General features: G+C 45.0%; 1 protein-coding gene across 1 annotated transcript in view; it reads right to left on the bottom strand.

The window, feature by feature from the left end:
* Window positions 1-9,270: 9,270 nt before the first annotated feature.
* The window catches only part of WWC3 (WWC family member 3), a 129,037-nt gene continuing 120,288 nt past the window's right edge, over window positions 9,271-18,019 (bottom strand). Inside the window, exons 20-23 of the mRNA XM_030933956.1 lie at window positions 17,107-17,199; window positions 14,891-15,118; window positions 14,280-14,407; window positions 9,271-12,396 (exon numbers count right to left, since the gene is read on the bottom strand). Coding sequence (XP_030789816.1) covers window positions 12,330-12,396; window positions 14,280-14,407; window positions 14,891-15,118; window positions 17,107-17,199 — 516 coding nt within the window. The 3' untranslated portion in view covers window positions 9,271-12,329. The remainder of the gene's footprint in view (window positions 12,397-14,279; window positions 14,408-14,890; window positions 15,119-17,106; window positions 17,200-18,019) is intronic.

Genomic DNA, 18,019 nt, shown 5'->3' with positions numbered 1-18,019 from the left:
GGAGGGGTGCTGCACTTACCTGTTCTTTGAAAGCCCAGCATGTAGTACTGTCTCTGTGATACAGTGTTTGTTACACCAGAACTAAAATTTTCCCAAATATTCTCAGCCAACAGCTTTAATCATATACCATCTTGAAGTATTACATGGCTGTATTGCAATATTACTGCCTGTGCTATTTTGCCAAGCTTCTGCAAGGCCCACTTTTCCCTTCTGTAAAACAAGGAGGAGGAAGAATAATAGTATCCACCACTTGTAGCCATGTGAGGCTTAAGTGAAAGATCTGGAAAGAGCGCAAGCAGCGCCTTATTATTAGAACTTGAGACACAAGGAAAGATGTGCGCCCCTAAATACAATGATCAAGATATCCTCTTATATTTTGGACCAAGTGAAAAAAGTCAATAAAGACCCTACAACCGAAACACACACACACAGAAACTATATATAATGCTCCCCGTGGCCCAGTTGATTTGCACCCACATAAACCTCCCCTTCAGAGACCTCCTGGCCAAGTATCCCTTGCTGATTGGAATTGACTGTGCTCCCTTGCACAACACTGAAGGGGAGTGAAACAATCCACAACAGCCTGTCTTTATTTAAAATGTTCGTATCTCGTACGTTGTAATTTCCTGCACTAATTTTGATTTTATAAATTTTATATACACACACACACATTTATATATATATATATATACACATTTTTTTTTTTTTTTTTTTTGAGATGGAGTTTTGCTCTTGTCTCACAGGCTGGAGTGCAGTGGCACGATCCTACCTCACTGCGACCTCCATCTCCCAGGTTCAAACAATTCTCCTGCCTCAGCCTCCTGAGTAGCTGGGGTTACAGGCGCCTACCACCATACCCAGCTAATTTTTGTATTTTTAGTAGAGACGGGGTTTTGCCATGTTGGCCAGGCTAGTCTCAAACTCCTGACCTCAGGTGAACCGCCAGCTTCGGCCTCCCAAAGTGGTGGGATTACAGGCGTGAGCCACTGTGCCCGGCCAGTATATTATCTTGATTACTGATTTTTTTTGGTGCCCTCTTACATTTTGCACCCAAGGTAAGTGCCTCCCTCACCTCCTCCAAATTCCAGCCCTGAGTATCTGGTAAATTATTCTATAAATGGGGGATCTTATAAAACCTGGAGGTGAAGACCCTATTTCATTCATCTTTGTGTCCTAAACTTCTTTACACCTGAATACACTGTCTGCAATGAATGAATGAATGAGTTGCTTCCATACCTAGCTGGGGGCTATGCACATGGCCAGCATCCTAAAAGATCTGGGGAATAAGTAAGTGACATGGAATATAAGAAAAGGCATTCTGGGCTGTGTTCACAGATCTCAGCAGACATCCAAAAGCTGCAAACTCAGACCCCACTGCCCTGACATCTATCCAAAGTGACAGCCTTGACTGATGTGACAAACAAAGCTTTGAAATCCCTCTGCTTTTGCCGTGGAGTGGAGTTGTTGTCGAGGACATTGTCTGTTCTAGGAAACCTGAGAAAAGAGCCTGTGTAGCTCTAAGAGCTAAGAGAAGTTTTTGCCATCCCTTAAAAAACAGTATGGTGTTTTTCCTCTCTGACGGTAAGAACTGTGGAGCTGCCACTGTCTCCTTTTTCTCTGTGAGTGCCAGGAGACTCAGATGTTGCCAAGGCAATTCAGTAGGCCTGTCTCCTCCAGTCAGCATATGCACAGTGGCATGTCAGTCAACGTTAAATAACCCAGCTCTCCAAGGGTGGGGCATGGGGAGGGAGCCTTGATTTGTAGCTTGTGCTGATTCTCATGGTGTAAATTCTCCCACCATGGCTCGCTTCGAACTACTGAATAGGGAGCTGGAAACTGATGCATGGCAGCCATCACTGGACAGCATCCCCACCATACACAGACAGAAGTCAGTTATTTTATTGCACCTGGACAGTGAACAGCTTTTCTCACCCTGGACCTAGCCTCTGAGAAAAGCTGCTCTTGTCCAGGTGCCTTGGGTTGGAAACGGGAGTTTTCTAGAATTGCACTGCTCTACTATGGTAGCCACCAGCCACTGTTGCTATTTACATGAAAATAAATTTAACTTAAAAGTTCAAATTCAGTCCCTCAGTCACACTAGCCACATGTCAGGTGCTCAAGAGTTACATGTGGCTTGTCACTACAGTATTTTAGTGCAGATATAAAACAATTCCATCATCGCAGATAATTCTATTGGACGATGCAGTAAAGTATTTCTTTTAAATGAATTCCATTGCAATAAAACAATTTGTGTTTATTACTCATGGGATTCTGCCTGTAATTGCAGGGTAGAAACAGCAATCTGGCCAGAGCGTCTGTTAGTGGGAACGATGGAAAGGCACAGATTCCAGAAGGCCATGTGCCTCTAGTCACAGGTCTCAGACAAGATGCTTCCAAATGCCACTGAATGTGCAGCCTCGCCTTTGGACTTCACCAGGAACCTGGAAATCTTCTAAGAAAAGAGGGGAGTGTCTGATCACTTGTTCCAAAGCAAAACTTGAGATGCATGCCAGAGTACATACATACTGAATACAGGAACCAGTCCTTCAAAGCTCAGTGCTTCTAGGGTGGCCTGGAGCATGACCTCCCCAAAGATGTTCACCCCCTTATTCCCAGGACCTGTGAAGATGTTGCCTTACATGACAAAATAGATTTTGTAGATGTGATTAGATTAGGGATCCTAAGATCATGGGGAGATGATCCTGGGTGGCCTCGGTGGGTGGGCCCAGTGTCATCACAAGGGTCCTTATAAAAGGGAGGCAGGAGGGTCAGAGTCAGAGAAGATGTGGCAATGGAAGCAGAGATCAGAGAGGGAGATTTGAACCTGCTACACTGCTGGCCTTGAAGATGGAGGATAGGGCCATAAGCGAACAAATGCAAGTGGCCTCTAGAAGTTGGAAGAGGCCAGGAAATAGAATCTCCCCACTAGCCTGAGAAGGAACGCAACCCTGCTGGCGCTTGATTTTAGCCAATTCACACCAAGTTTAGACTTCTACCCTCCAGAAAAGGAAAAGAATACGTGTTGTTTTAAGCCACTAAGTACAGCAGCCATTGGAAACGAACAGAACCTTGGCTCATTGATTCATCCGATTCCTATTTAGGGAGCCCTCCGTCTACACCAGGTAGAATGCAAGGCCTGAGGGTCAGCCACACTCTGGAGTGACTGTGTCCCTCTGCTGAGTCCCTCTTACAGTCCATGGGGAAGACAGTCATGAAACAGGGCTTCCCAATCAAGGGTAGGGAATCCCTAATGAGAGAAGTGTTGAGTGATGTGGAAAAATACTGCTAGGGGCTGAATTATGTCCCCCCAAATTCACATGTTGAAGTCTCAACTCCCCAGTACCTCAGAATGTGACTATATTTGGAGATAAGTTCTTTAAAGAAGTGATTATGTTTTAACATCAGGCCACTGGGGTGGGGCCCTAGTCCCATCTGACTGGCGCCCCTATAAAAAAAAAAAGAAAAAAAGGAGACCACAGGGTCATGCATGCAGAGTGATGACCATGTGAGGAGGCGGCAAACTGAGGGGAGAGGCCTCGGGAAATCAGCCTGCCAGCGCCTTCATCTTGAACTTCCAGCCTCCAGACAGTGAGAAAATCAATGTCTGCTGTTGAAACTACTCACTCTGTGGGACTTGGTTACGGCAGCCCTAGCAAACTCATACACGTACATAAAGCAGAGGGGCCACATTTCTTCAGGGATGGAGACCACTTCCGGCCTCCTTGAGAAAGTCATGGTTAAGCTATCGAAGGACAAGTGGGAGTTAGCTCAAGTTGGGGACTGTAGAAGAGTGGACCAGAGAGAAGATAGGGAGTGGCCATAGGTAGCCAGGAGGGAAAGGCCTCCTTTCTGCTACAGCAACTGCAACAAGTAAAAATTGGCCACAGTAGCATTGCTGAAAGTTATTTTTGACTTTTTTTTTTTTTCTTTTTTTTTGAGACAGAGTTTCACTCTGTTGCCCAGGGTGGAGTGCAGTGGCGTGATCTCGGCTCACTGCAACCTCCACCTCTGGAGTTCAAGGGATTCTCCTGCCTCAACCTCCTGGGTAGCTGGGGTTACAGGTACCCGCCACCATGCCTGGCTACATTTTTGTATTTTAATAGAGACGGGGTTTCACCATGTTGGTCAGGCTGGTCTCAAACTCCTGACCTCAGGTGATCCACCTGCCTGGGCCTTCCAAACTGCTGGGATTACAGGTGTGAGCTACCGTTCCCAGGCTAAAAGTTTTTTGTTTGTTTTGAGAAGTCCAGCGTAATGAGTGTCTTTTGTATGCGAATGAGATGACCGGTAGCTGGGATCCCTAGGTAGCCTCAGGATAAGCGCTGGTCACCAGTCACCAGAAAGACCAAGGCAAGATAACAGATTTGGGACTTTTAGCCCCACCCCCTTGACCTCTGGGGAGGGGAGAGGGGCTGAAGATTGAGTTTATCACCAATGGTCAATGATATAATCAATCATGCCTACTAATGGAGCCTCCATAAAAACCAAACACCGCACGTTCTCACTCATAGGTGGGAATTGAACAATGAGAACACTTGGACACAGGGTGGGGAACATCACACACCAGGGCCTGTCGTGGGGTGGGGGGAGAGGGGAGGGACAGCGTTAGGAGATATACCTAATGTAAATGACAAGTTAACGGGTGCAGCACACCAACATGGCACATGTATACATATGTAACAAACCTGCACATTGTGCACATGTACCCTTAAAGCATAAAAAAAAAAAAAAAAGGACAGGGTTTTTCATGGGCTTCCAGATAGCTGACTACACCACGGAGGTTCCTGGAGGGTGGTGCCTAGGGAAGGGCATGGAAGTTCCGTGCCTTTCCTTCCATACCTTCCACATCGCTTCCATCAGGCTGTACTTTGTAATATCCTTTATAACAAATGGGTAAACATGTTTCCCTGAGTTGTGGGACCACTCTAGCATGTCAGTGAACCTGAGGGGGTCATGGGAACCCCCAATGTATAGCCAGTCAGAACCACAGGCCACAACCTGTGTTGTTTTTGTTTTTTGAGACAGATTCTCACTGTGTTGTCCAAGCTGGAGTACAGTGGTGCGATCTCAGCTCACTGCAACCTCCGCCTACCAGGTTCAAGTGATTCTCCTGCCTCAGCCTCCTGAGTAGCTGGGACTACAGGTGCATGCCACCATGCCCAGCTAATTTTTGTATTTTTAGTAGAGATGGGGTTTTACTATGTTGGCCAGGCTGGTCTCGAACTCCCGACCTCGTGATCTGCCCACCTCAGCCTTCCAAACTGCTGGGATTACAGGCGTGAGCCACTGCCCCGGCCACTTTTTTCCTTCGAGACAGGGTCTCACTCTGTCACCCAGGCTGGAGTGCAATGGCATGAACATGGCTCACTGCAGCCTTGACCTCCGGGGTTCAAGCAATTCTCCCACCTCAGCCTCCTGTGTAGCTGGGACCACAGGCACATGCCACCATGCCCAGCTAATTTTTTGTATTTTTTTTGTAGGAAAGGGGTCTCGCTATGTTGCCCAGGCTGGTCTTGAACTCCTGGGCTCAAGCGATCCTCCCACCTCAGCTTCTTAAAATGCTGGGATACGGGCATGAGACACTGCACTCAACCTCAACATCTTGTTTAGTGGGGAAACACTAGTTTTTCCACCAAAGTCTGAGAAAAGGTAAATAGCCTTGCATGTATGTGCATTTATCTTACTGTTATTTTCTGTCTTTATGCAGACAAAGACAGAGAACAAAAGAGACAAAAACCCATCAAGAAATATCCAAAATATATATGAGTAAAACAGTAAAGCATTCCTGAAAGGCAAAAAATTAGTCTTGGACAAATGCAAATACATTCTTGGATAAGAGGATTCATCATCATAAAGATGTCGGTTCTCCCAAATTTGTAAGTTTAATGCAATTCCAGTAGATTCCATAATTTTTTTCCCTGGAGCTAGACAAGATAATTATAAAATTCATTTGGAAGAACAAATAAGCAAGAATATACAGGAAAGCACTGAGAAAGAAGAAAGGAAGGAGGGCTACCCCTAACTGATATTAAAACTTACCAACAAGCCTCTATAATTAAAGCAGCTTTGCTCATAAGCACAAATTTTGATTGTGCTGAGATGTTTTCTCACCTCTGCAACTGGCAAAGACTCACAAATGTGACACCATTCTATTGCTGAGGTTGTGAGGGAACTGTCTCATACATTGCTGGTGAGAATACGAAATGGTAAAGCCCCTATGAGGAAAATGCAGCGACACCCAGCAACATGCCACATGCATTACCGTTGACCCAGAGATTCCACTTCTTGGGATATATCTCACGAAAATCCTGGCAAAGGCCGGGCAGGGTGGCTCACACCTGAAATCCCAACACTTTGGGAGATGGAAACAGGAGGACAGCTTGAGACCAGGAGTTGGAGACCAGCATGGGCAACATGGCAATACCATTTCTATCAATAAAATAAAAACAGAAACCCTGGCAAAAATGTGAAAAGATGTCTGCAGAAGACTGTCATTGTTGAATTATTATTATTCTTTTTTGAGACGGAGTCTCGCTGTCACCCAGGCTGGAGTGCAATGGCACGATCTCGGCTCACTGCCACCTCCGCCTCCCAGGTTCAAGCAATTCGCCTGCCTCAGCCTCCTGAGTAGCTGGGATTACAGGCACATGCCACCATGCCCAGCTAATTTTTGTATTTTTAGTAGAGATGGGGTTTTACCATGTTGGTCAGGCTGGTCTCGAACTCCTGATCTCATGATCTGCCCACCTGGGCCTCCCAAAGTGCTGGGATTACAGGCGTGAGCCACTGCGCCCGGCCTGTTGAATTATTTTTAATAGCATGACTAGAAACAAGCAGAAGATGGTTGAATAAACAATGGTACATCCACTAATGTGTGCAAAGGTAAAACGAAAAGAATACTTATACATACCACTTTGGGGGATATGGGGATGGGATGAATGTTATTTTGCTTGTGGGTCGCATGTGAATTTGGGGGGGCGGTGCAGAGGACAGATCGTAGTGGATTGAATAGTGGCCCTAAAGATATGTCTACCTGGAACTTGGGAACATGACCTTATTTGGAAAGAGTCTTTGCGGAGGTAATTAAAGACCTGGAGATGAGATCATCCTGGATTAACCGGGTAGGCCCTAAATCCAATGGCAGATGTTCTTGTGAAAGAGAGAAGACAGGGAGAAACACAGAGGGAACGGTGATGTGACGGTGGGGCCGAGACTGGAGTCATGTTTCTTGCACAAACCAAGGATTGTCAGCAGCAGCAGGAGCCAGAAGAGGCAGGAAGGATCCTCCCCTAGGGCCTTTGAAGAGAGTGTAGCCCCGGTGACACCTTGATTTAGCACTTTTGGCCTTCAGAACTGTGAAATAAATTTTTGTTAAGCCACCAAGCTTGTGGTAAATCACTACAGCAGCCAATACAGACTTTGGTGGTCTCTGGGATATATCTGTTTTTCTTTTTTTAAAGAAATGCAGTCTCGCTACATTGTCCAGGCTACTCTTGAACTCCTGGTGTCAAAGGATCCTCCCAACTCAGCCTCCCAAGTAGCTGGGACTACAGGTGTGCACCACCACCACTGGCTGGGATATACTTTTAAGTAAAAAAAGCCAGGTGAAAAAAAGTGTGTTTTTGTGCTACCATTTGCCCAAGAAAGGGGGGAAAAATACAAATATAGATGTGCTCATATTTGTGTAGTCATATGTATATATTTGTATGTACACACGTTTATATACCTGCTTATATTTTAAAATAACAATGCAAGGAAAAACAGTAATCTCTTTCCAATGGTTACCTGTAAGGAGAAGGGAAAAAATAGGGTAAAGGCAAGAATAAAAATCTGACTCCGCAGGGCATGATGGCTCATGCCTGTAATCCCAGCACTTTGGGAGGCCAAGGCAGGCAAAGCACTTGAGGTCAGGAGTTCGAGACCAGCCTGGCCAACATGGTGAAACTCTGTCTCTACTAAAAATACAAAAATTAGCTGAGCATGGTGGGACACACCTGTAATCCCATCTACTCCAGAGGCTGAGGCAGGAGAATCACTTGAACCCGGGAGGCAGAGGCTGCAGTGAGTTGAGATTGCACCACTGCACTGCAGGCTGGGCAACAGAGCAAGACTCCACCTCAAAAAAAGCCAGCCATAACTACAATGAGATACCACTTGGCACCCACTAAGACAGCTATAAGCAAAAGGACATAACAAGTGTTGGCCAGGATGTGGAGCAACTGCTGGTAGGAATGGGAAATGGCGCAGCGGCTTTGGAAACAGTCTGGCAAGTCCTCAAAGAGTTAAACATGGAATTACCATGTAACCCAGTGATTCCACTTTTAGGTATAGGCCTAAGAGAAATGAAAACATATATCCACAGAAAAGCTTAAATGTGAAATTCCATAGCAGTATTATCCATAATGGTCACAAAGTGGAAGCAAAGTGTCCATCAACTGATAAATGAAGAAAATGTGGCCTATCCATGCAATGGAAGATGATTCAGCCATAAAAAAGAATGAAGTCTCAACACACACTACAGCATGGATGAACCTTGAAAGCATATGCTAAGTGAATGAACCCAGACACAAAGGCCACATATTATATGTCATTGATATGAAATGTTCAGAATGGGCAAATGTGTAGAGACAGAGAGATTAGTGGTTGCTGGGGTCTCAAGAGGAATGGGGAGCAACTGCTAATGAGTTTGGGGGCTTTTTTGGGGGGTGATGAAAACGTTCTAAAAATTGTGATATTTGCACGACTCTGAATATACTAAAACCACTGAATTATACATATTAAATGGATGAATTGTATGGCATGTGAGTTATATATCAAGAAAAACTATTACCGAAAAAGAAAAACACAGACAAAAAAAAAAAATCCCAATAAGTGGATCATGTTTAGATTCTGTTCAAAGAGTTAAAGAAAGAATGACACGAGATAATTGGAAGAGAAAACCTTGGATATTTAGTAACAGTAAGGAATTATTAAATGCTAAGATGTGAAAAGGTTATTGTATTTTTCTCTTTTAGCAATACATACTGAAATATTTAAAGATGAAACGATAAGCTATATCAGCTTTGCTTCAAATTCTAAGAGGAGGAGGTGGGCTGGAGGTAAAGGAGAGGACAGCCATGACTGATCGTGTTGAAGCTGGATGAGGCCTGTGTTCAGCTTACTATTTTCTCTGATTTTATAACTCTATTTTTGTGCTTAAAAACACACATTTTTATATATTTAAGTTTCCATAATTAAACATTTTTTTTCCATAAAACCACACATTTCCACTCTGTTCTTAAGGCAGGTTAGTTTAATTTTATAGAAGAAATATTTTTCAAACAGTAACAAATGACACAATTAGAGAGAAAACAGTGACAAAAAACAAAGAGATGAATACTGATTATAACTTATTCCCACAACAGAAGGCTACTTATTTCTACAATTATCAATCAAAGCCTGACAATTCAGTGATTAGATGCAGTGAAAGCCAAATTCCCTTTTACGTGTGGTACTATTTCAAAAGAACCCTGGTGGCAGGATCCTGATGGTTTTGAGACCAGAACTGCTCCTAAAACCTGGCAGCGTTTTGGTTTTTTTTTTTTTTTTTTTTTTTCTATCGTGAGGCCTGGTAGATGGAGAGATTGAAACATAGATGGAAACACCCCTTCCGCTCATAGGACTTCACTTTTCTGGCATGTGGAGTATGTTCTGGGGTTGGCGTAGCAGTCTGAACTAGTCAGAAGCTCCAAGACCACGTCATGAATGACAAGCAGCATAGGGCGCTTGGTGTCCTTCTGCCTGCTCGGGCCACCTCCACTGCCTGCATCTGCATCTGCAGAGAACTGCCCAGCTCTCTGGCCTGCCTTTGTCTTTTCTTTCCTTGTCATGGCTGCATGGAGCTGCAAAAGCGGACACAGGCAGGGAGGCAGGGGGAGGTTCAAAGGAAAGGTGGCAAACACGAGGGCTCCTTGAACTGATATGGAAGCAGGGGCTGCATCTGTTTCTTGTGGGCTATCAGTGAAATTCTATTTTTTAAAAACCCAGCCAGGCATGGGTTTTTTATGTGGCTCGCAAGTCCAAGATCAGCCTGGGCAACAGAGCAAGACCTTGACTCTAAGAAAAAAATCAAAATAGGCTAGGCACAGTGGCTCATGCCTATAATCTCAGAACTCTGGGAGGGTGAGGCAGGAGGGTCACTTGAGCCCAGGAGGTTGAGGCTGCAGTGAGCTATGATCACATAACTGCACTCCAGCCTGGGCAACAAAGCAAGACCCTGTCTCTTAAAAAAAAAAAAAAAAAAAAAAAAAAAAAAAAAAAAAAAAAAAAAAACCCTTTGGGTGTCAGGGTGGAAGGGAAGTACTTCAAATGGAAATCTGTGCAGGCTGGGCAGTGAAATTTATTTGAAAACATTTGTCTGGGGCTTCCTGCACTGACACAGTGGGTTTCCCCACACAACTACTTAATAGGGGTTGGCAGAAAAGTAGCCTCAATCCCTCCCATTTAGAGAGATCCTTGTGGGGCACAGGCTCGGTGTCCTGGGGCCGAGGTGGAAATAAGCTGCCCCCTGAACAGCCTAGGGTCTGGCAGTGTGGATGGTTGTTTGTTGCCCTTCAAAGTTTCAACAGTTGGGGCCTGGAGACAGGGCCTGCCCAGCAGCACTGGGGAGGACCCAGGGTGCTCCGTGTCTCCCCACCTCTGTTGTGGGCACATATAAAAAGGAATTGGCCAAAAAGGGAAAAAAAAAAAAAAAAAAAAAAAGGGCAAAACATGCAAAGCTAGAGGCAGAAATACATAGCAAAAGACAAGAAGTGTGAAAAGCATCAGGATTTCAGTCTTACCACCGACGAATTCCATTGTCCGTGATAGGTCGCGTGTCAATGAAATGCTTTTACAAAATCCACTTTTAATAAATGTAAAAAGGAAAGCAGGTTATACAAGGGGGGAAGCTACAGACTGATGAGAAGAGAGAGGCCTGATTCAAAGGGATATCTCCAAGGGAAGGGAAGAAAGGTCCAGGAGGAAGAGTTCTGAATTCTGGTTCCTCTGACATTTCCTGTGGCCCACCCCATTGACTCAAATCGAGGCCTCATTGAGAAGAATGCATTTCATCTATAATAAATATGTATTAGGCAAAATATTTATATCATTTGGCATTTCAAAGAATAATGGCATATTTTTATTACATTAAAAAATGTTTTTCCTCACAAGCTAGTTCTAAGATTTCTTGAGGAATAGTGGGTCGACTCCAGTACAGGGAGCCTTCTGACTCAAACTCGATCCTCTCCTCTGGACGACTCGCTGGGTAGTTCTAGTTACCCATATGTCCTTTCCTCCCCCAAACAAGCACCTTCAAAGGTGATGGTGTCTATGTCCTAACTGCTATATTCATCCACGGAGTCAACGAGCATGGGCGTTCCTACTTCCTCGTTCCCTTTCACTTTCCTTCATGACACAGTGGCGTGGCAGGAGTTCCTCCGCCACCTTCCTGGTCTGTTACAGTCGGACAGGGCGGGGTGGGGGGAGGCGGGCAGCATGGACAGTCACCACGGACAGCCAGGCTGAAGACCCACAGACAGCCACCACAAGCAAGCAGGCTGAAGCCCCATACACCAGAGGCTCTGGTGCCTGCTTCAGACTCACGCTGAGCACAGAGAGATGTATCCGAAGACAACACAGAAATGAGCGATTGGCGTGCAGCCCACGCCGGAGACTGACCTCTGCAACACACACATGCTTCTGAGTCACGACTGGATCACTGCAGGGGACACTTTAACATGACATCAAGGGAGTGAACGTGTACAATATACATGGTAAATGCACATATGATACGTGACAAATTTAGCACATAGTGTTTGCATTTCAGGTGTCAAAAACAAAACCAGCCCCAAGTTCCATTCTACTGCATGAAAAGTACTAAAGAACAAAATTTCAGTCTTAAAATACATCTTAAAGTCAGTATTTTCCTTCAAGGAAAAAAAAGTACTATAAATAAATTACAATACAGTGAATTTGCCTGAACTCACTTCGTTTCTGTCTTCCAGCCTTTAAGTCAAATAAAACAGCATAAAAACTGTACATTCTTAACATGATAATTGATCTTTTATAAAATAACCTGTCTTCAGAGATGTCGATTTCACAACAAGGAAAAACCAAGCCCTGTTGCCGTCACTATTATAAAATATATATGAATAGATATACGTGTTTTTTTTTTTTTTTTTTTTTTTTTTTTTACAAAATGTGTATATTAATAGCTTTGCACAAATATTTTAAAGACAAATTCAGCTAGTCTAAGAACTTCATGAAAATAAAAGAGGCGGATAAATACTTCGCGTGCACAATGCACTCCATCAGACGTCGTCGGCTGGCAGAGGAGGTATGTTGATCCTTGGCCTTGTGAAGAATGCTATCTTCTCCCTGGGACCGGAGAGAAGTACATGTCAGAAGCTGATATGAAGACACGGAAAGCTGGTGGCCCTCATAGCAATCATGGCTTTTCTTATTCATACAACAAACTGAATTTCAGTCCCCAACAACACATGTGCTTGTATACAGAGTCTCCAAATGTGAATTATGAAGAACCGTTAAGGGCAGGGGTTTCTTCATCTCCGGTGCCTAGAACAATGCCTGGTGTATATTAGGTGCTCAGGAAATACCTGTCGTATTAACAAATGAATGAAAAAGTGAAAACTATGTGAATATTAAATGTATACAAAAATTAGGGCTAAAAGTCAGACACACTTTATTCACCCTTAACAAGGAAGGACACACTGACACACAGGCTACGACATGGATGAACCGCGAAAACCCTCGGCTGTGGGAAAGAAGCCAGACACAAAAGTCCACGTAAGATATGATCCCATTCCTAAGAAACAGTCAGAAAGGCAAATCCCTAGAGACAGAGCTAGGGGAGGGAGAAGGGGGAGTGACTGCTTAATGGGTATAGGGTTTACTTTTGGGGTGGTAAAAATGTTCTGGAACTAGACAGAAGGGGTGGTTGCATAACATTGTGAATGCACCGAAGGCTGAAGTGCAAGATGGTCATTTTATGTTATGTGAATTTCAACTTAATTTTTCCACAGACACAAAAGAATATTGATATATCTGTAAAAATCCCCTCAGCAAAAACAAAAACAGACAAAACCAGTCGATACTATTAGAATTCAAGGTGGTGGCTACTCTAGTGTGGGATCTGGGGGCGCTGATAATGATCAATTCTTAGGACGAGTTTGTAACAATTCACTGGACCATGTGTGTATGATATACAGCTTTCCTGCAGATACATTTTGCCCTAATCAAAAGTTAATTGAAAAAGCAAAGGTGGTCGGGTGCAGTGGCTCATGCCTGTAATCCCAGAACTTTGGGCAGCTGAGGCAGGTGGATAGCTTGAGCTCAGGAGTTTGAGATCAGCCTGGGCAACACAGTGAGACCCCATCTCTACAAAAATGAGCAGGGCATGGTAGCATGTGCCTACAGTCCCAGCTACTTGAGAGGGTGAGGTGGGAGGATCACTTGAGCCTGGGAGGTCAAGGCTGTAATGAGCCATGACTGAGCCACCACACTCCAGCCTGGGTGACAGAGTGAGACCCTGTCTGGGGTTGGGGGGACATATATGTATGTGCATGTTTATCACTGTTATTTACAATAGCAAACATTTGAAGACGAGCAGCATGTTATAAAATATAGTGGTTGAGTAAACTATTAGATGAGACATTACGAGATAGCAGATTATACAGCAACATGGAATATTTTAATTTTAAAAATGCTAAATGCAAAAGTGAACCCACATTATGATTAGAAGTGGCATGAAAAAAAACTGTAGGGAATAAAGATCAGGATAAAAACATGAAAATACACTACTGGTTGCAGTGGATTCCTGTTTTGTTCTCAACTTTCCATGGGTTTTAAAGACTCATGGGGCTGGACGCAGGGGCTCACGCCTGTAATCCCAGCACTTTGGGAGGCCGAGGCAGGTGAATCATTTGAGGTCAGGAGTTTGAGACCAGCCTGGGCAACATGGCAAAACCCAGTCTACTAAAATTTAAAAATTAGCTGGGCATGGTAGCACGCATCTGTAATCCCAGCTACTCGGGAGGTTGAAGCATGAGACTTGCTTGAGCCCAGGGGCAGAGGGTGCAGTGAGATGAGATCGCGCCACTGCACTCCAGCTTGGGTGACAGAGTGAGACTGTCTCAAAAGAAAAACAAAAACAGACTCACTGTACTTTCTACCATGCCAAAGGCATGACAGTAAGGAGGAAGCAGGACTAAGGGGCCAGTCTTGCTGCGCCTCTGCCATACCTAAAGGTCTGCACTTGGATGGGCTCTTTGTGGCTCTGCCCGCGCAGCTGGTAGATCTCCTTGGAGGCCTTCTTCAGCATCTTCTCAGCTGCCTGCTCATGACGGTAGTCAAGTTTGGTCTGTCTTGTCTGGAACAGCAACATTGGACCAACAAGGTGATTTTATTGATTTTTTTTTTTTTTTTTTTTTTTAAGAAAGAATGAGTAAGTTCACTGCCAGCCCTGCAGCCCAGAAGAACCAACCACAGTCAGTGAGGTGTGACCCAGGAGGGAGTAAGGCCCACCTCACCCACACTCCCCCCAACTCCCCAAGGAATTCCTCCCAGGAGACAGAGGCCAGGGGTGGCTAGAGTCAGGCCTGACAACTAAGGACCCAGAATGTTCCCCCATAAGGTGGAGAAGGCTCGTGACCCTTCCTCCAGCACCCGCAGCCTCCAGATGGACGCAGGAGCCACACAGACACCATCCTCGCAGGCCACAGAGGGAGAAGGGGCTCCGAGAGCCCAGTGGTGGGGCACTTCAGGGACCACCTCCATGTCTGGGAGGCTCCCTTCACAGCCTGGAGCAGGGAGCAGTGAGGTGCAGGCGGGAGCTGACCACAGGGGACCCCACCTGCCGCTCGGCCTCCCGCAGCAGGCCACGGAGCCGCTCGTCCCGAAGCACCCAGGGTGGGAGGTCGGTCTGACCGCGGAGCTGGGCGTCCTCCAACCGCTGCCGCAGCTCACGGAGGGCACAGAGCTCCTCATTCAGCTGTCTCTGCCGTGTTCTCGACGCCTGGAGATCCAGCTCCAAGTCCAGGGAGGTGCGGGCCATAAGCTCAGCCAGGGAAGACCTGCATGACTGCAAGAGACACCAGCTGTGAGCCCTCACTCAGGCCTTCTAGAAGGTTCTTCCACAATAGGAGACAAGTCAGGCACATGTATTTCTCTAAGCACGCCCAAGGTTAAAAAACACAGATGTGGGCAAGAGGAATGTAAATCTCTAGTTCAGTATCAAGGTTAGTAACGGCAAATTGTTTTTCTTTAATGATGACCTATGTATTGGCAGAAGTGTGCAGCAACAGATGCTCTTATATGGGGCTGGCAGGATCAAAACAGGGCACAATCTTTCTGAAGGGCCATTTGAGAATATATATATGTCTAAAGCAAACTTGCATCTGAAAGGCATAACTGTTGACATGCAAAAGTGGTCCCATTAAGGTTTATGACAGAAAAAAACCGTAAGTCCATAACAGCAGGAAACATTAAATAAATTACAAGGCCAGTATCAAATGTAGCCATTGTAACAAGTTGAAAAAATATATGGACATGGAAAAATCTTAATGATCCACTGTACAAGGGGAAAGAAAGTATGTTATAAACCACATGAGTGCTTGTTTTAAAAAAAAGTATACACACACCCACGCAAACACGCAGACACACACGTGCAAGCTTTCCAAAGCTTCCCTCCCCATATAAGCCTCAAGTAAGCAAACACACCCATGTTCAGGAAAGCCCTGACAGGGAAAAGACTTGTCTGCCGAACTGTACTTCCCATCCAACGGGAAACAGAACCCTGAGAGAGCAGTCACCGCAGCAAAACCACAAATCCATTCGCCAATCACCATGGGTCAGTGGCCTGAGTCACGGCGTGCTTGTTACACACACAACACTATTTTGCACATACACAGAATTTAAATGCAAATATGGGTTGTAACTTAACAAATATAAATTATTTAAAAGCACTGCTGAATTCCCAGCAGAGCTTCATGGTTCTCAACCAGGAGAATCTGGCCCCCCCGAGGACAGCTGGCAATGTCTGTGGACATTTTGGGTGTCACAACTGCTGTGTGTGTGATGGGGTGTTACTGGCATCTGGTGGGTGGAGCCCAGGGACACTGCTCAACATCCTATAGTGCACGGGGCAGCCCCTACAGCAAAGAATGAGCCTGTCTGAAATGCCAGCAGCGGTGCTGCTGAGAGACCCTTCTACAGCCAAATTATGCACTTTGTTTTTTGTTTTTTTGAGATGGAGTCTTGCTCTGTCTCCCAGGTTGGAGTGCAGTGGCGTGATCTAAGCTCACTGCAACCTCTGCCCCCCCGGGTTCATGCAATTCTCCTGCCTCAGCCTTCTGAGTAGCTGAGATTACAGGCACGTGCTGCCATGCCTGGCTAATTTTCGTATTTTTAGTAGATATGGGGTTTCACCATTTTGGACAGGCTGGTCTCGAACTCCTGACCTCAGGTGATCCGCCCGCCTCAGCCTCCCAAAGCGCTGGGATTATAGGCGTGAGCCTCTGCGCCTGGCCCAAATTATAAACTTCCTTTTTCTTCCCAGTCAGCAGCCACTCTTCTATGTGGTAGAGCACAACTGCCACATGGAAATCAGGGGTTTTTTGTGTTTCCGTCTCTCTTCCTCTCTACACACACACACACACACACACACACACACACTATATATATATATATATATATATATATATATATATATATATATATATATATATATATTTTTTTTTTTTTTCAAACGATCCCTGCCCAGAAAAGCAGTATGTTGAAAAACTCAACTTTTCTAAACTATATATATTCTCCTGTCAAAAAAAGAGAAAAGAGCCCATTATATAGAAATGGTTATTTATTATACTGAAGAATGTAAAGATCACAGATTATCTGAAACCATGATACTATCTTAAGAAATATTAGCAACATTATGACATTACATCTGTTAAGTAAACAAGAAATACAAATACTACCTTTTCATTTACATGACCTTAAATATTACCTTCTAAGACTTGTAAAAATCACTCGCAGGGGAAGCACAGATTCCATATTTGTTTACAGGGCACACACCTGCTTATAGCGAAGCGTTCGTCTTTCCAACGTGTTTCGGATAAAGGGGGACTTCCGGGGCAGCGTTGAACTGTCGCTGTCACTACGATAAAGCTGTACCAAAAAGAATGATGTTCAGAAACAATTTCTCAGCAACGCACAGTTCATTCTCTGTGTGTACTCAGAGTCTCAGAATGGATTATTTTCATCCTCTTCACAGGCCCTCAAGTGCACTTATGATTATTGGTACTTGGAGAAGGTCTTTGGGTTTCAATTTAAACAAGAGTTTCTGCTAAAATGAAAAAACAAAACAAAACAAAAACAAAGCAAACGAAACCCTCCCCCAGTTTCCAGGCTAACTGAGCCAACAAAATCTCCATGTGATCCACACCAACGCCGCTTCGTGCCCTATACAGTCCCCACGAAGGCCAGCACTGCCCTCAGCATGGTTCACTTTTCCTCAGTCTTTCTCATGTGCTGTATCTGTGGCTTAGGCAATAGCTGGGGAAAGTGACTTCCAAAAGAGACTCACTCCTGGTAGTAGGACAAGCCAACATTGCCAACTGCAGCTGTGCCCATCAAAGGACAGGGTGTACTTTTAAACAAGAAAGTAAAGAATGTCATCTTTATGGAAGTCAAGTCATTACAGCCTTCATTTGGTGGCAGGGTCTCACCTCAGGATCAGTGTGACTCTGAGAAATCCAACATCCCTGCCTTCATGGCCTTACTTTCCACGCCAGTAAACCTACTCAGCAAGTGCAGCGGCCTGGCAGCCTGGCAGCATACCTGTACAGCATTCATACAAACATACAGAACAGCGAAGCATCCAGAAGCGTCGCCAGTAAGTGCAGCTGTTACGCAAGCACACAGAGCTTTTCCTCTGGGTAAGCAAAGCACTACCTGCTTGCACCCTTCCCCCCTCAATAAGCAGCCC

Source organism: Rhinopithecus roxellana, chromosome 7 (genome assembly GCF_007565055.1).
Source record: "Rhinopithecus roxellana isolate Shanxi Qingling chromosome 7, ASM756505v1, whole genome shotgun sequence".
NCBI classification, from domain to species: domain Eukaryota; kingdom Metazoa; phylum Chordata; class Mammalia; order Primates; family Cercopithecidae; genus Rhinopithecus; species Rhinopithecus roxellana.
This window is presented reverse-complemented; position numbering and strand designations above follow the sequence as displayed.